Here is a 16,002-nt window from a genome sequence, read left to right on the forward strand (position 1 = left end):
AGACACTCATTCAGTGGCTTCTCTAACTACAGGGCAGACACTCATTCAGTGGCTTCTCTAACTACAGGGCAGACACTCATTCAGTGGCTTCTCTAACTACAGGGCAGACACTCATTCAGTTTCTTCTCTAACTACAGGGCAGACACTCATTCAGTGGCTTCTCTAACTACAGGGCAGACACTCATTCAGTGGCTTCTCTAACTACAGGGCAGACACTCATTCAGTTTCTTCTCTAACTACAGGGCAGACACTCATTCAGTGGCTTCTCTAACTACAGGGCAGACACTCATTCAGTGGCTTCTCTAACTACAGGGCAGACATTCATTCAGCTATTTTAAGATCATTTCATGCCGTCTGCCTCCATGGCAGCTTCCTCAGCAGAGGTCAGCACGCTCATTGTGCCGTTTGAAGTTGTTGAAGTTTGCCGTTCGAAAGTATATCGTACTAGTTGCCCTTTAGGCTGTAATTGTAAAAATCTGATAGTACTGCGTCCTCAAACAGACCTTGCTCTCAGCTGAGAACTGTCTCATTGTGGAACTGTACACATCCTGTCCCCGTACTGTCGCTGTACCTACTGTATGCACTTTTGTAAGTCGCTTTGGATAAAAGCATCTGCTAAATAAATAAATGTAAATGTAAATGTAAGGTGCGAGGGTGAAGGTCACATGACCACTCACTCTGAGTCGGAGGCGTCACCGTTGACGCCCCCCACCCGCAGCGTCATGGCGACACCATTCTGCTGCTCGCGGGGCGTGGCGGGCGGCCGCTGAGCGGGCTTGACGAGGACGCCGTTGCCCCCGGTGACTGGGCGGACGGCCTCGTTGGGCCCCACCGTTGGCGTCATGGCCGTGATGGTGGGCGGGTTGTAGTCGGACAGCTTCTCTCTCAGCCGGTTCTTCATGTTTTTGTCCGTCATGTCCGTCAGCGGGGGAGGGTAGGTGATCTTGTTTTTCAGAATTCCTGACAAAATATGAAAAACAAAAAATCACATAACAAATAACATCAATTTATGAACTACAACCGAAGGGTCGGTGATCAGAAAACTCTCCTTTCACCTTCCACAGTCCAGAGCCATTAGTGATTAAATCACAGCTTTGATTAAATCTATGGCATTCTTGAGCCAGATAAGCACTCTTTAAAATTGTATGCAAAACTAACAACCCAAAATAAGTGCTTGTTTAAAATGCATACTAAAAGGCCTTTTGACTCAGCATGCTCAACTAAGCTCTTTCCCTGGGGTTCATATTCAAATACTTTGACTGTTCCCAGAAAATTTAAAATGAATATCAAGGTTCATTTACATGTTAAATGAAACCTAAAGTAAAATGTTTGTACACAGGAAATTTCCCCAGTTCCCCCTCGGTGCCCTTCAAGATCTAATTGTTTCTGCACTTTCTGTGCCAAGCGTGCAGCATATTACATAAGCCAGGATGTCCCAGACACCACAGCCAAAACCCCTGTGGGACGTGGGATGTCCTCTGGTTCTCACCCTTCCGCTGCTCTGGCTGGTGATTGCTGTTGGGCTGGTTGGGTGGCGCCCCCTCCTGGCACGAGGATTCTTTGTCTGACGGGGCTGCATCCCTCATGTGGTTGAGCTTGTTCTCCGGGTGCAGCTCCACGTTGACCTTGGTCTCCACCCGCAGCTTTTCCGCCCCGGCTGGGTCCTCACTGTCACTGCACGTGGTCGCCTCCACTGGCCAGTAAGGCTTCACGTGATTGGACACTGTTTCCACTGAGGACAGGCCAGGGAGTAAAAGCCAATCAATATGACATCGGAATTCTATAAGGATTATTCTTATTATTATCACTACAATTACTGTCACTTTAGATTTCCTTATCAAGGGCAAATTACAGCTGGACAAGAAGTACAACTGGAATACAGGAAACTAAATACAAAGTAAAATTCACCTAAATCCAGGGCATCACATCTATGTAACAATGGGGTTTTGGATTTCATTTCAGTGAGCACCATTTGCAGATGCTGGGATACTATATGGATGGACGTGTTACAATTTCTGCATTCAAGCTAGTGCACACCTTTATCTACATGGCGCATACAGTCAGATCGGGGTACCTTTGGGGGTACTGATAAAGTAAGTTTAGGGTACCTTTGGGGGTACTGATAAAGTAAGTTTAGGGTACCTTTGGGGGTGCTGATACAGTAAATTTAGGGTACCTTTGGGGGTGCTGATAAAGTAAGTTTAGGGTACCTTTGGGGGTGCTGATAAAGTAAGTTTAGGGTACCTTTGGGGGTGCTGATAAAGTAAGTTTAGGGTACCTTTGGGGATGCTGATAAAGTAAGTTTAGGGTACCTTTGGGGGTGCTGATAAAGTAAGTTTAGGGTACCTTTGGGGGTGCTGATACAGTAAATTTAGGGTACCTTTGGGGGTGCTGATACAGTAAATTTAGGGGTACCTTTGGGGGTGCTGTGCAGGGGCTGCCGCTCGTTGTTCCACTTGGGCTTCATGTCCACCTCGTCCTCGCTGTCGGAGGAGTGGGAGGAGGCGTAGGAGCTGCTGTGCTCATCCACCGAGAGCTCGCTGTCCGAGTCCGAGTCTGAGACCAAACACACACCCCGTGAGCTCTCTGACACCTTCACCTCTGACCTGACCTTACACCTCAAGCAGCTGAACACAACCAATCAAGTCAAGGGTTATATCCATTAGAAATAAAACGTGACATCTATGTGATATACTGTTTAATGCAACGTATATGTAGGTAACATATAACTCTAGGGTCAGCTCAGCACATTGGCGTAAATATCGACGGTGCAACCGGTGCAGCGCACCAGGGCCCAGAAGCTGTCAGGGGCACATGTAGGAAGCCGATTTTTTTTGCTGCTTTACTATTGTAGGTGGGCCCTCTCACGCGTTGACCATTTCACGCAGTCTTCAAAGTAACCATTCAAACATATCACTAAAATTACTTGTAATTGTGATAGCTATATATACCACCTTCCCACCTTGTGTATAACACATACAGTTTTGTGTCATAGCCTATTTTTATGTATTTTTATTTGTCGTTATTGAAACGTTGTGGTTGTGTGTGTGTCCGTGCGTACAAGTGTGCGCTTGTGTTTGGGGCAGGGGGCAAGAAAAAATATTTGCACCGGGGCCAATCACAATTATGTTACGCTACAGGTTCAGCAGCAGGGTTCCAGTGATGGAGGGTGCTATGTGTGACAGAGGGGGTGTCGGGAGGCCAGGCTGCAGGGGAGCAGAGCGTTGGGGGCCGCGCCCTCGTACCATCTCCCTTGGCGCCCTTCCTGTGGAAGACGGGTTCCCCCTCCGCGCGGGCCGCTTTGGCCGCTTTGGCCGCCTTGGCCGAGCCGGACGAGGCGCTGGGCTTCTGAGCCGAGTCGTCCCTGCGAAGGGCGTGGTCACGGGGGGAGAGAGAGGACACCGTGGTCACTGAGATGTTCACTGAGATGTTCACTGGGTTTACATACTCGCATCCAGGGCAGGTCAGAACTCTGTTTCCTTAAAGGTTACCGAGACTCGAACCTGAACCCTTCTGGTTACAAAGTGCTTTTCCCTGATCACTACATCACACATCACATCGCAGGTGTCCTTTACAGGCACTTTACAGGGGCCTGTTGACTCACAAGGGGGCACTATTAAGTGATGCAATGAGAAATCCACCTAAACCAGGCGGAGCAGAGGTGGTTATATTACTGTTGGCTAATGACACAGCCCAGGCTTGAACTCAGGTCTGGGCTATAGGGCTCAGCCTGCATTCAGAGGAAGCCTCTTAACTGGACCACTCTGGAGCCCATGTTTGTGTTTCTCTGTGTGTGTGTGTGTGTGTGTGTGTGCTTGTGTGTGTGTGTGGTGTGTCTGTGTCTGTGTGTGTATGTGTGTGTCTGTGTCTGTGTGTGTGTGCACACGCTCGCAATATAACCGTTTCAGGTTTATGTTGGATGCCTGTTCACATGGAAGAGACGGTGCTAAATGTACCCCTATGGGAAAGCCAGCGTGTTAGATCAATAACTATGTATGTATGACATATGTGTTAACAAAAAGAGAAGAACTCAGGATACCAGCTTCTAGATATGCTACATTTGTAACTTTTTGCAACTTGTCTGTTTCATCATGGATTCAAATGAAGTGTTTGAATATGGAGAAGCAGTGTCAGAGGCATGCCCTGCAAAGAGTGAGGCGAGGCCCCGGCAAAGCGCACGGGCTGAGAGGCTGCGGCGTTAGCGCGGGTTAGCGGGAGGGACAGGGAGGCCGTGCGCGCGTCACCCGGTTACCTGTGAGCGTAAGCGCGGTAGCTGCTGCTGCCGCGGCTCTTGGCTGACCTGACGGTGCTGTCCAGGGACACGGTGGACTCGCCGATGGGCGTGCGGTACAGCGCCCCCTCTTCCCCGTGCGTGTTATTGCAGTTCAGAGAGCGCTGTGGAGAAGGGGGGCGGGGGGGGGGGGGGGGGGGGGGGGTCAGTCACAGGTGCAGGGTGCTCACCCCGGCATCCTCTCCTCTGCCGTTTTCTTCTTCCTAATCTCTCCCTCTCTCTTCTCCACCCTCATCCCCCTCTTACGCTCTTTCTTCTTCTTCCTTATTCCCTCTTCCTGCCTCCCTCTGTCATCTTCATCCTCCTCTCCCTCTTTCCACCACCCTTATGCCCCATTCTCTCTCTTCTCCTTCCGCATCCCTTTCTCCCTCCCCTCTCTCTGCTCCTATCCTGAGCCCCTGCCCTGACTAGCTCCTCCTTTTGCTCCCACTCTTCACATTCACTCACCCCTAACATTCTCTCCTTCCTCTGTTTATCGTCCTCTCTGATCTCTCCATCTTCATCCTATCGGTTCAGCCTTCCCCTCGTCTCTTTCCTCCCTCTCCCCGCTCTCTGCCTCTACTCACTCAATACATCCCGTCTTCAACTCTCAGTAAACTACATGACCAGCAATGACTGCATCAATGAGCCTGAAGTATTCCAATTTGGGTATTACCCAAACTCCACTGCACTACAACACACGTGTAAGGAGAAACAACATGGCAGGAGATTACTCGATGGCAGGAGGTTTTATAACCTTAATCATTCTCTGAGAGGTAGACTCACATCCATGGTGTTTGTGCTGTGTGTGTATGACTGTTTATGATGCCTTCTGGCTCTGACAGGGCCTAGCAGGTGTGTAGTTTGCAGTGAGGGGACATCCTGTAACCAGCACGATGTCTTACAGTTAACAGAGTGGTGCGGGTGGTGGTGGACTCCTCCGGCAGAGTCTTCTTCCCCATGAATGCGTTCTTCAGACCCTTCCGCACGTCTTTATTGAAGACGCAGTGGAAGAAGAGGATGAATAGGCCCTAAAAAGGAGAGCAATGGAGTCAGACATCTATTATCACATTCACTCAGTGTGACAGTTACTCAAAAATTCATGACAGCTTTCCCCTATCACTGTGTGCACAAATGGCAATAATTCAAACTTATTATGAACACCTCCACATCACTAAAGGGTAGTTTTGATTAGATTGTGAGAGGCGGAACTACAGAGCATATCCTCCCTTCCCCAAATGTTATTTTTGGAGTAATCACTTAGTAATAAATCCAAACAATCCTGCCACAAACCCCATATTAATGACTGCACTTAGAAACGTCAGTGTGGATGGCCGCATCCATCTCAGCTCCACTGCATTTGAGAATTAAGGTTTGAGTCAACAGCAGAGAGGAGTGTGTCCGTGCCACCGCTGTGACGTTCTGTCACAAATCACACGTCCCTGCTGTGATGTCACTTCAGACCTGTGCTGCAGCTCTCGCAGAGAGGACACTGTACCTGCAGGCAGCTGAAGATGGCGAACAGGTAGTGGAAGGTCGTGACGTCGCTGTTGACCGCCATCAGGCCCAGCAGCCAGGTGGCGCTGACGAGCAGCAGGAGCAGGAAGGCACAGCGCAGGGCCGAGCTGGGGCACAGAGGGAGGAAGCGGTAAACACCTCGGCCCCACAACAGTCGCTCTCCCAGGGCCACACGCTCCACATGCATAGGTGAATCTCTCCTCAACAACTCACATGGCTCCGGACTTCTCAAATGTCCGCTGCCTTCGTCCACACGACGCCTTCGCTGCCAGCACGAATATCACAATGTTGACCTGTCGGGGGGGAGGAAGGGGGATGCGCTGAACATGACTCTGACAGACGGCCTCGGCTTACAGGGCATTCTGAATCATGCTGCTCTTTTCACCATCAGGAAAAGGAGGGGGAGAAAGACAAAAATACAGAGATGGAGAGGGACAGAAAGAGGACAAGGGGGAAGATACACACTTCACACACCTAAGGTTCAGCGATATGAACTGTCTTAGTCAGTGAGACCCCTTTCTGCAGATACGTATATCTGTGTTTTTAGTAACTCCTGCACAATGGTGTTCATAGAGAGAGAGACAGACAGAAACAGAACAAAGAGAGAAAAGAGACACACAACGAGAGAGAGAGAAAGAGAGAGAGAGATGGCAGTGACAGAGAATGACAGAGAATAAATGATGGTGAGGGAGCTGCTGTTTGTTCAAGAAACAGAAAAAATGGAAAAGGAGGTCAGCCGGCTGCTCTGTCGGCCCACAGCGGCGCAGCTCCAGAGCAGAAACGCACTCACCAGCACCACGATGGAGATGGGCCCAGCAAAGCTCCAGATGAGGGTGTCGTGGACGGAGAGCCAGCAGAAGTCAGGGTTCCCGTATCCCTGCGGGTCGAGCCCCACGGCCAGACCTGAGGGGGGGTGGGAGAGCGTGAGACTCTGCAGTGAGGCTCAGCTGGACGAGCCAGGCCTTGCCTTTTAATTCCGCAGCTCTGAGAGCCTACCAGCCAGCAATCTGACACCAGAGAGCCTCTCAGGGCAGGAACCAACAGCCTTAATTACCCTGGGAGGAAGTCTACACTCCAACATCACGAAAAGGACAGAGAAACTGTCTAGATTCCCCACAGGGAACGGTGTATCAGATGAACAGAGAGAGAGTGAGAGAGAGGGAGAGAGAGATGGCCAGAGAGAAACAATGAGAGAGAGAGACAGACAGAGTGATGGCTAGAGAGAAGGACAGAGAGGGACAGACAGAGAGAGAGAGGAACAGAAAGTCAGACAGACAGAGAGGAAGAGGGACAGAGAGATGAACAGAGACAGACAGACAAAGAGAAACAGAAAGAGACGGGCAGAGAGAGAGACAGAGAGAGGCGGACAGTAACAGCAGGAAAACGGGGACTGAAAATGGCCGTGCCGGAGCGCTGGGCGTGTTCAGCTCTTACCGGTGATGATGGCGGGGATGCCCCAGCCGATGGCGTAGTAGAAGCGCATGCGGCCGCGGTTGATGTTGCGCACCTCGGTGAGCATGCGGTGGATGTGCAGGCCCTCCACGAACATCCAGGCGAAGGTGCACATGTAGAAGTAATGTAGGAGGATGGCGATCACCGTGCACACGAACTGCGGGGGGGGGTAGGAGAGCAGGGGGTCAGCCAATCCCACGCCTACCCACAGGGCCCCGACCGCCTCCCTGCCCCGGGTTACTGTCCTCTCTTTAACAGTGTGAACCGCCATACATTAAACTGCAAGGGCTGTTGAGACTCTCAGAGCGGCCACAAATACGTTGAATCTGCCGAGGTGGTTCATGACTGGCAGCATTCCACTGCATTAGCTCGTCAGACTCACATTTCAGCTGCCCTTAGACAGACAGAACCTACAGTAGGCACACTGGCAGGTGACTCAGAGAGCTTCCTGAAATATGTAACCTGCCTCGCTCCAGCTCTCCTGGAGAGCGTGTGGTACCGCCCTGGCCCCGCCCCTCCCTCCCGCTAACGGCGGCTGCTTTGCGAGCTTTGGTCCCGGCGCACAGACACGCCAGTCAGGGCTTGCCTGCCCTAAGCCCGGAGGAACATTCTTATTACTCAAGACTGAGGGAGAGCAGACTTGAAAGGCAGCGAATATCATTAATCTCAGAACGGTTGATATCGCTGGATGAGTCAGAGGAATCTTGAATCTTAAACCGCAGGACTGGGCTACCACTTGGGGTAGGAGCCACAGGGACCAGGCCATGATTCACTCATTCATTCATAGGTGTGTGTGGGAAAGTGAGGCTGACCCCTTTTATACAGCACTCCCACCTACTTGTACAGGTGAGTATGTGGGGGACTGAAGCTTATTGTACAGATTGAGTGTGTGTGGGGTTGAAGCCGTACCCTCCCGCAGATGAGTGTGTGTGGGGTTGAAGCCGTAACCTCCCGCAGATGAGTGTGTGTGGGGTTGAAGCCGTAACCTCCCGCAGATGAGTGTGTGTGGGATTGAAGCCGTACCCTCCCGCAGATGAGTGTGTGTGGGGTTAAAGCCGTACCCTCCCGCAGATAAGTGTGTGTGGGGTTGAAGCCGTACCCTCCCGCAGATGAGTGTGTGTGGGGTTGAAGCCGTACCCTCCCGCAGATGAGTGTGTGTGGGGTTGAAGCCGTACCCTCCCACAGATGAGTGTGTGTGGGATTGAAGCCGTACCCTCCCGCAGATGAGTGTGTGTGGGGTTAAAGCCGTACCCTCCCGCAGATAAGTGTGTGTGGGGTTGAAGCCGTACCCTCCCACAGATGAGTGTGTGTGGGATTGAAGCCGTACCCTCCCGCAGATAAGTGTGTGTGGGGTTGAAGCCGTACCCTCCCGCAGATGAGTGTGTGTGGGGTTGAAGCCGTACCCTCCCGCAGATGAGTGTGTGTGGGGTTGAAGCCGTACCCTCCCGCAGATGAGTGTGTGTGGGATTGAAGCCGTACCCTCCCGCAGATGAGTGTGTGTGGGGTTGAAGCCGTACCCTCCCACAGATGAGTGTGTGTGGGATTGAAGCCGTACCCTCCCGCAGATGAGTGTGTGTGGGGTCGAAGTTTGCCTATCCTCCGCAGGTGCGTGTCTACAGAACAGACTCGTGCATTCGCCTCTCATATAAACCCTTGGGCATTATGTGATTAAAGCTTCACGATCCTCAAAGTGTCACCAGCCGACCACGACTGTTCTGTGGAAGATCCAGAGCGAGATGCATTTTAACGTGCGCAAACCTGCCTGAAGTGTTTATTTTGATCTGGGTGTGTGAGGCTGGCCAGTAAATAACACAAAGCTACCCTGCAGAACAGAAAAACCGAAATCCCTAAACAAATGACAACAGCCTGTCATCACTGTGCGCTGGCTGACGCAAACATCAGTGCCCCATTTCACACCTCATGTCATGTCTGTCATGTGCTACGATGTAATCAGTAAATGGAAGTAAATCTTTTTAAATGCATTACATCTTAGAGTCACAACATCATCAGGTTTCCACTGACTCTCCTGATACCTGAGTGGTTTCCAACAGTATGTAGGCCAACCCCAGATACCTTATATTATGTTATTACATTATTGTCATTTTGCAGACACTCTTATGCAGAGTGACTTACATAGGTTACCATTTTATCCATTTACACAGCTAGACATTAACTGAGGTGACGGCAGTGACCCCGTGGGGAATCAAACCGGCAACCTTTCGGTTTTGAGCCTTGCTTTTGATCACAACGCCATCCAATACAAGCTTCCCAAGATACAACAGCACGCTGGCCTGTAGAATAGGTGATTCAAGCAGTCGAATGCATATTTCTCGTGTGTAAAAACCACAGTTAGAAAGATTTTCCCAATGCCTCCTGCTAGGCTAGATAGAACAGCGCCTCTTACATATTAATGATAGTTCATTGCGTGAGAAGGGTGTACATGCAGCTAGTGCAGGCGAATGGAAACCAGGCTTAACCCTTCAGCTCAACGAGACGCAACCTAAAGCTCTTAACAGCGCAAATATTATTCAATAAACACAGCGATATTCATAAAGACCTCTGATGCTCTGCCAGTCTGGTAACCCTTCTGTATTATGGTCTGTAAACGGGATCCAGAAAGTACCTCAGACGTGTTAATTCAGCGCAGCACAGAGCACCCTCAGGCAAACCCAATCCCCTTCCTGCTCACAATACCATCAATTTGTCTCCTTCTGTGGAGAGAGACTGCGGTACAGGTATCATGCATATTTAAAACCCCCTAATTAAATAACCGAAGCTGAATTGGAGTGTATTATAGAATCAACGCACACCTGCACTGAAATAAAGTGGATAGGTTATACTCAGGAATGAACAACAGCGATACGGTAGTACAGTAGTGTGTTTAAGGCTCATAGTCAAAGGAACAGCCACAGAGGGGCTTGCTATCTACTAGCTGTCCCATTCGTACGCAGGCTTTTAATGTTACAGCCATTCTTTAACTTACGTCTCACGTTGCTCAGGAATATAAAGAAAACATTTAATAATTATTAATTAAATGATTAGTTTAAAATCCCCCCCGACCCCCCACAAAATGTTGCAATATCATAGCAACGGTCTGCAGTTACCACAACGTAAAAGGAATGCTTTGACCCAGTTTAAGTGTTAAAACCGGCCGTGTGGTTTGCAGAGGCGCGCTGCGGCAATCGCCGGCGTCTCTCACCGGGTTGTCGGTCTGGTTGATGCCGATGAGGAAGACGAGCTCGGAGAAGAAGAGCGCCCCCACCAGGTTTTTGTGGATGCTGTGCAGGTTGGAGCGCAGCTTGTGCACGATGGCCAGCAGGACAAAGGCAATGAGCAGGGCCAGCAGGGAGGCCGACACAGTCGTGTAGGTGACGATCTTCAGCGGCAGGACGTCGCCGTGCTGGGAGGGCCGGGGACAGGCAGACACCTTGACTTTCAAAAGCTCTGTACATAACATTTGCTTAAAAAAAAGCGTGCTTTTCAGAGAAAAGTAAAAGGAAAGGAAAAGAACACCTCCCCAGAAAACTGCAGAATACCACAAAAGCAAACAAATCTATTTTTTCAGAAAATGGAAACCCAAAAAGAAATAACTAAACCCCATGCAAAAGAACAACTATGCTTTTGTTCTCATCAGTTTCATCAAATACATCATTTATGGCATTTATGGGAGAGGGAATAGTAACCACAAAGTTGCAGGATCAAATCCCATCTGTGGCACTGTCTGTGTTTCACTGAGCATCCAACAGAATACATGGATGGCGAGCGAAAGTGTAGGCTATGTGAACTGCTTTAGCTAGGCTAATAAATGATGTGGGGTTATGGTGCAAAAGAGCCCTCTTCCTTGCTGCTTGTTAGCTCGTTAGCCGACAGTAACGCAGTGGGAAGGGGTACCTCTCGCTTGGACATGTCCATGAGCACGGCAAAGCTGGTCAAGTGGTTGCACTGGCAGCTGATGTGGGTGTCTATATGAGCACTATATCCTTTCTGTTGTTTATTTGGGCTGGTTTATGTGTACAGTTTCTGATATACAGTATGCAATTCAGTCCGTTAGTCAAACAGAGCCAAGACAGAGGGGGATACAGGGTTACAGCAGAGATAAATCAGTATGGGATCCACAGCGACCCGGCCAATCAGGGCAGCGCCGCAGGTTGCCGAGGAGAGGCGCGGTCATCGGGGGGCTATGTGAACTGCTTTAGCAAGGCTAATAAATGATGTGGAGTTATGGTGCAAAAGAGCCCTCTTCCTTGCTGCTTGTTAGCTCGTTAGCCGACAGTAACGCAGTGGAAAGGGGTACCTCTCGTTTGGACATGTCCATGAGCACGGCAAAGCTGGTCAAGTGGTTGCACTGGCAGCTGATGTGGGTGTCATTCCGGGAAACCAGCTCGCACCCCTTTGAGGACCAGCCCCCTGTGCCTCCGATCCTACGGGAAACAAGCACCAGTCAGAGCTCCAAACCTCAGGGTGAGGCGGAAGCGGCCTTATCCGTGCGCGATGTGGGTGACCATTACATGAATGTTCCATACTGAACATGCAACGTGAGTACTGAACCATACATACTGTGCGTGTGAAAATAAACTCCCCTGTGTGTTATTCACGTCAATGTGGTTTGAATGTTCTGTGTGAGGAACAATACGCAAGCTCCCCCTGTCTGTGATGCATGTGAACATTGTCTAAATATTATGTGAACATTATGGGAATGTTACGTGCGCTCAGGAAAGCAGGCTCCTGATTTACGCTGTGAGAATGTTATATGAACACTGCCGCTCCTCTGTCTGTGATATACAGTATGTAGATTCTGTATGAACATTGCTAATGGGAAGGCGGGATCCTCTGTGTGTAACATTGTGTGAACGTTGTGTGAACAATGCATGAATGCTGCAGATGAAAAGGCAGTCGCATCTGTGACATACAGTATTTGAATGTTGAAAACGGAAAGCCAGGCCCCTCGCTGCGAAACAGTGTGGGAATATTGTGTGAACGTAATGTGAATGTTGAGAATGGGAAGGTAGGCTCTTCTCTGTGTAACACTCTTTGAACGTTGCGTGAATGTTACGTGAATGTTGCGTGAACGTTGCGGAAGGCGGGCCCACCCGACGGAGTGGTTCCAGAAGACGCAGACGGGCTTGGTGCGCTCCTCCGTCTCCAGCAGCTTGTACTCCAGGGTGACGGGGCGCTCCAGGGGGGTGGGCAGGGGCCCCCCCTCGCTGTGCACCGCGGCGCTCACGACGGCCGTGTTGATGACGGGCTTCAGGGGCAGCCTGGACAGAGAGAGGGGACACAGCGCTCTTCAAATCACAGTTGCCGGGCAACCAGCCACCTTCAGACTTGCCCCAGTATACGCGACATAGTATACAGAAGATAGTCCTACTGTATATAAACAGCGCCCAATGTTTTGACATGTTCCCTGTGTAAAACTCGTGCTTGTTCCCCTGTGAGCACTATATCCTTTCTGTTGTTTATTTGGGCTGGTTTATGTGTACAGTTTCTGATATACAGTATGCAATTCAGTCCGTTAGTCAAACAGAGCCAAGACAGAGGGGGATACAGGGTTACAGCAGAGATAAATCAGTATGGGATCCACAGCGACCCGGCCAATCAGGGCAGCGCCGCAGGTTGCCGAGGAGAGGCGCGGTCGTCGGGGGGCCGAACCTCAGGCTGCGGCGGTCCGGGTCGTAGCGCTCAGGCAGGAGCTGCCCCAGGGACTTGTAGACCATCACCACGGCGACGGGGAGGGGGCCGGGAATCTCCGCGTGGCGCCTCCTCTTCAGGGACGAGGTGTGGTCCTCGTGGGGCGCGGTGTCCGTCTGAGCTGAGGGTTCGTATGTGGGGTTCACTGTGGGGGGGGGGGGGGTTGAAACAGCTCTCCATGAACCCAGCCAAAGCTAACAATAGCACACAGTGCATTTATATGAATGATAACGACAGCCTGGACAATCGGCTTATCTGCAGAACATATACACAACGCATAAATATAGGTTCCACCACCATCAGAGTGCATATGCAGCTTTTATCCAGACACAGAATTAAATGTTTGTGTGTGGAGTGTTTATACAGATAGGTAAGGCATTGGCTTAAATAAATCTGAATGTGTAGCATTTATATGAATGATAACTCCAGCTTGGATTTACATTAGCTTGTGCTGAACATTTTATTGAGGATAACGGTTCAGGTTTACATCGGTTTGCGTATGGCAAGTTTACAGATATGTGACGAACATCTTACATGTGAGACATTCTGGAGACATGGAGGATCAATGACAGATCAACTAAGAATTGTGTGGGTCCAAAGATCACCTTCGTGTAAATGCCTACCTTTGCTCTCGGCTGCTTTGGAGGGGAATTCTGGGAACTGTACGGAGGACTCCAGTTCTTTGGGATAGGCCTCCAGGATCTCCTGGAAGCGAGGGATCTTCGCGTGGTCCGGGCTGGAGGGGTCCACGTAATCCACGGCAACAACTGACCACAAGGGAAAGGAAAGACAACCAATGTAGAACACATGCAATCCCACAATGTCCTGTCTTTCTTCAGCCGACAATCCAACCTGGTATGTCATTACCACACTGTCACCATTTCTCATTCATATACCACAAGTATCTGGCATTAATTTAATCTCAAACCCAGGGAAAGCATTTGGCTGGATGTAACAAAGGCGCAGACAGCAGATGGCCTGCAAGGCTCCACGCCTTCATTTTTCTCACAGACAACTGCCTTGTGTTTCCTTGAGCTCACGCAAATGAACAGATGTAACTCACAGGCATCTAGTCACAGGCCTGTAATAGGAGAATGATGTACAGTATTGCTTATAGAGTCAGATGCAATGTGGTTAACAGCACTGTGAAGCTGTGGGTCGGAGGGTTCACTCACTCATGTTGTCGGTGACGATGGTGAAGGGCTTCAGGTAGGTCTTCCTCATGTTCTGCGCCACGGTGCTGGCGTACTCCTCGAAGTTCCGGAGCAGGTGGGCGGAGCCGCCCTCCGAGCGCTGGATCTGGTCCCAGTGCTCCTTGTTGCTGGGGTCCAGGATGGCACTGCCCGCCCTGAAGATGTTCTGGAACATTCAGCCAGACATTTATGTGTCACATTCATTTTATCCAATCAGAAGATGAGACTGCTGGATATCTAGGAAAGGCCTATTGTGTACAAACTCACAGCGGTCACACAGCGCTCACACAGTGTAATATCACCCAAATATTTTTCACTTCTCTCATAAAAAGGTCTCTCATTGCACAGTCATTTAATAAGCTGTGACATGATGAACAGGAGAACACTGCAAACTACGAGTCAACTAAGAATAAACTGTGTCTACAGCACCCCACCAGAATACAGCGATCTGTAAACCATTAGATCATAAGCCTGCTCAGAGGGGCGGCCGGTGGTCTGAATGGCACAGGAGTGCTCCAGGTGATCCAGGCAGGAATCCTATCAGCACACCTTTGCTCTCTGACCCCTCTCCACCACTAAGCCCCCTACTCTGTCAGCCACATCCTGGACCAAACAGGCCCACTTTCAGATTCTGAAAGTTTCAGCCTAAAGTCCCTGGTACCGGACCGACAGAGGAGAGTCCTGATCTGTGCCAGGAGAGCGCTCGGCTGGAGTCGGTTCTAATCCCACCTGAGAGCCCAGGGCCTCCTCTCTCCCAGTGGGGGCATTAGTCCCTACATGCTACATAACAGAGACATAATCCCCTCCAATGAGCTGCCTGAAGAGGCATCTCCCTCTGCGGGAGGACCCAGCCTGCAGCATCACAGGGAGATTATGGACCTATTCAACTGCTCTGAGCCACAGTAAACACGGCTTTATGAAGTTCAGCAGAGTTTCGTAACAATCAGAGTCATTTACCAACTATGCAAGCCACCCACGACTGAGCAGGGTCTATTTTAAACACCTGTGGTGGAGGGTTTACTGATTTTACCCAACTCGTTACCTCAAAAGAAAGCCTTACACCAAAACGCAACGTTTGCTGCTTAAATTGTGCATTACAATAATTACACCACACAAGTCCCAGACATAACCAGCCAGCAGGGGGCACTGCTACCCCAAGGTGTCTGGACTCTATGAGGTGTCATGGACTCCATGAAACTCCCATTTGCCTGCCCCTAAGTGTACCTGGTTGAACTCGGCGTCCCGGGTGGCGGCCAGGTTGAGGCCCTGCTGCTGGCTCTCGTACTGCAGAACCCGGGAGATCAGGTGGTAGGCCGTCTTGACGTCGTTGCCGTAGAAGGCGGCGGTGTGGTCGGTGGCGTTGCGCAGCAGCCTGGCGATGGTCCTGGACCTGTCCCCATCCATCCTGCTCCTGTTCCGGGCAACGTCCTCGTTCTGGTGACAGCCAGAGAGGGCAGGGCGCAGATATGCGATTACCAGATCAGACCCAATCTTCCAGACAATAGGTCAAATGCATGCAAATACCTGAGGTGGCCATACTCGAGCTAGAAAGAAAATATCTACACACATCTACGACTATATTTGTGGACTCCTCAATATAAATCAATTCAGCATTAGACTGGAGAGGATCTTTCACTATATTTCAGATACAGGTCTTAAAGAAAAGCAGTAAGGGTGAATATATGGAGAGGCCCACCATTTTTATGAGTTCGGAGAAGGTGGCAGTGGTGCAGTTGAAGAGTTCTGGAGGGAGCCAGCCTTTCTCCTCGCTGCAGTGTCGGATTGCCGTCCCTGGGGGCAAGGGAAGCAAAGGGGGGAAAGGATCGGGATAGAGAATGAGTCGGTGTACACTGTGGCTGCACGCAGACAGCTCTCAGCAGT

The 16,002-nt window shown here is 50.4% G+C and overlaps 1 protein-coding gene across 1 annotated transcript in view; it reads right to left on the reverse strand.

The window, feature by feature from the left end:
* Positions 1–673: 673 nt before the first annotated feature.
* celsr1a (cadherin EGF LAG seven-pass G-type receptor 1a) overlaps positions 674–16,002 on the reverse strand; it is an 81,710-nt gene continuing 66,381 nt past the window's right edge. The window contains exons 18-35 of the mRNA XM_036519723.1: positions 15,818–15,912; positions 15,346–15,555; positions 14,104–14,287; positions 13,552–13,695; positions 12,890–13,073; positions 12,331–12,498; positions 11,535–11,661; positions 10,440–10,640; positions 7,223–7,397; positions 6,579–6,691; positions 6,002–6,081; positions 5,769–5,895; positions 5,176–5,301; positions 4,253–4,395; positions 3,246–3,364; positions 2,416–2,556; positions 1,490–1,732; positions 674–960 (exon numbers count right to left, since the gene is read on the reverse strand). Of these exons, the coding sequence (XP_036375616.1) occupies positions 674–960; positions 1,490–1,732; positions 2,416–2,556; positions 3,246–3,364; positions 4,253–4,395; positions 5,176–5,301; positions 5,769–5,895; positions 6,002–6,081; positions 6,579–6,691; positions 7,223–7,397; positions 10,440–10,640; positions 11,535–11,661; positions 12,331–12,498; positions 12,890–13,073; positions 13,552–13,695; positions 14,104–14,287; positions 15,346–15,555; positions 15,818–15,912 (2,867 nt within the window). The remainder of the gene's footprint in view (positions 961–1,489; positions 1,733–2,415; positions 2,557–3,245; positions 3,365–4,252; positions 4,396–5,175; positions 5,302–5,768; positions 5,896–6,001; positions 6,082–6,578; positions 6,692–7,222; positions 7,398–10,439; positions 10,641–11,534; positions 11,662–12,330; positions 12,499–12,889; positions 13,074–13,551; positions 13,696–14,103; positions 14,288–15,345; positions 15,556–15,817; positions 15,913–16,002) is intronic.

Source organism: Megalops cyprinoides, chromosome 25, assembly GCF_013368585.1.
Source record: "Megalops cyprinoides isolate fMegCyp1 chromosome 25, fMegCyp1.pri, whole genome shotgun sequence".
In the NCBI taxonomy this organism is placed as follows: Eukaryota; Metazoa; Chordata; class Actinopteri; order Elopiformes; family Megalopidae; genus Megalops; species Megalops cyprinoides.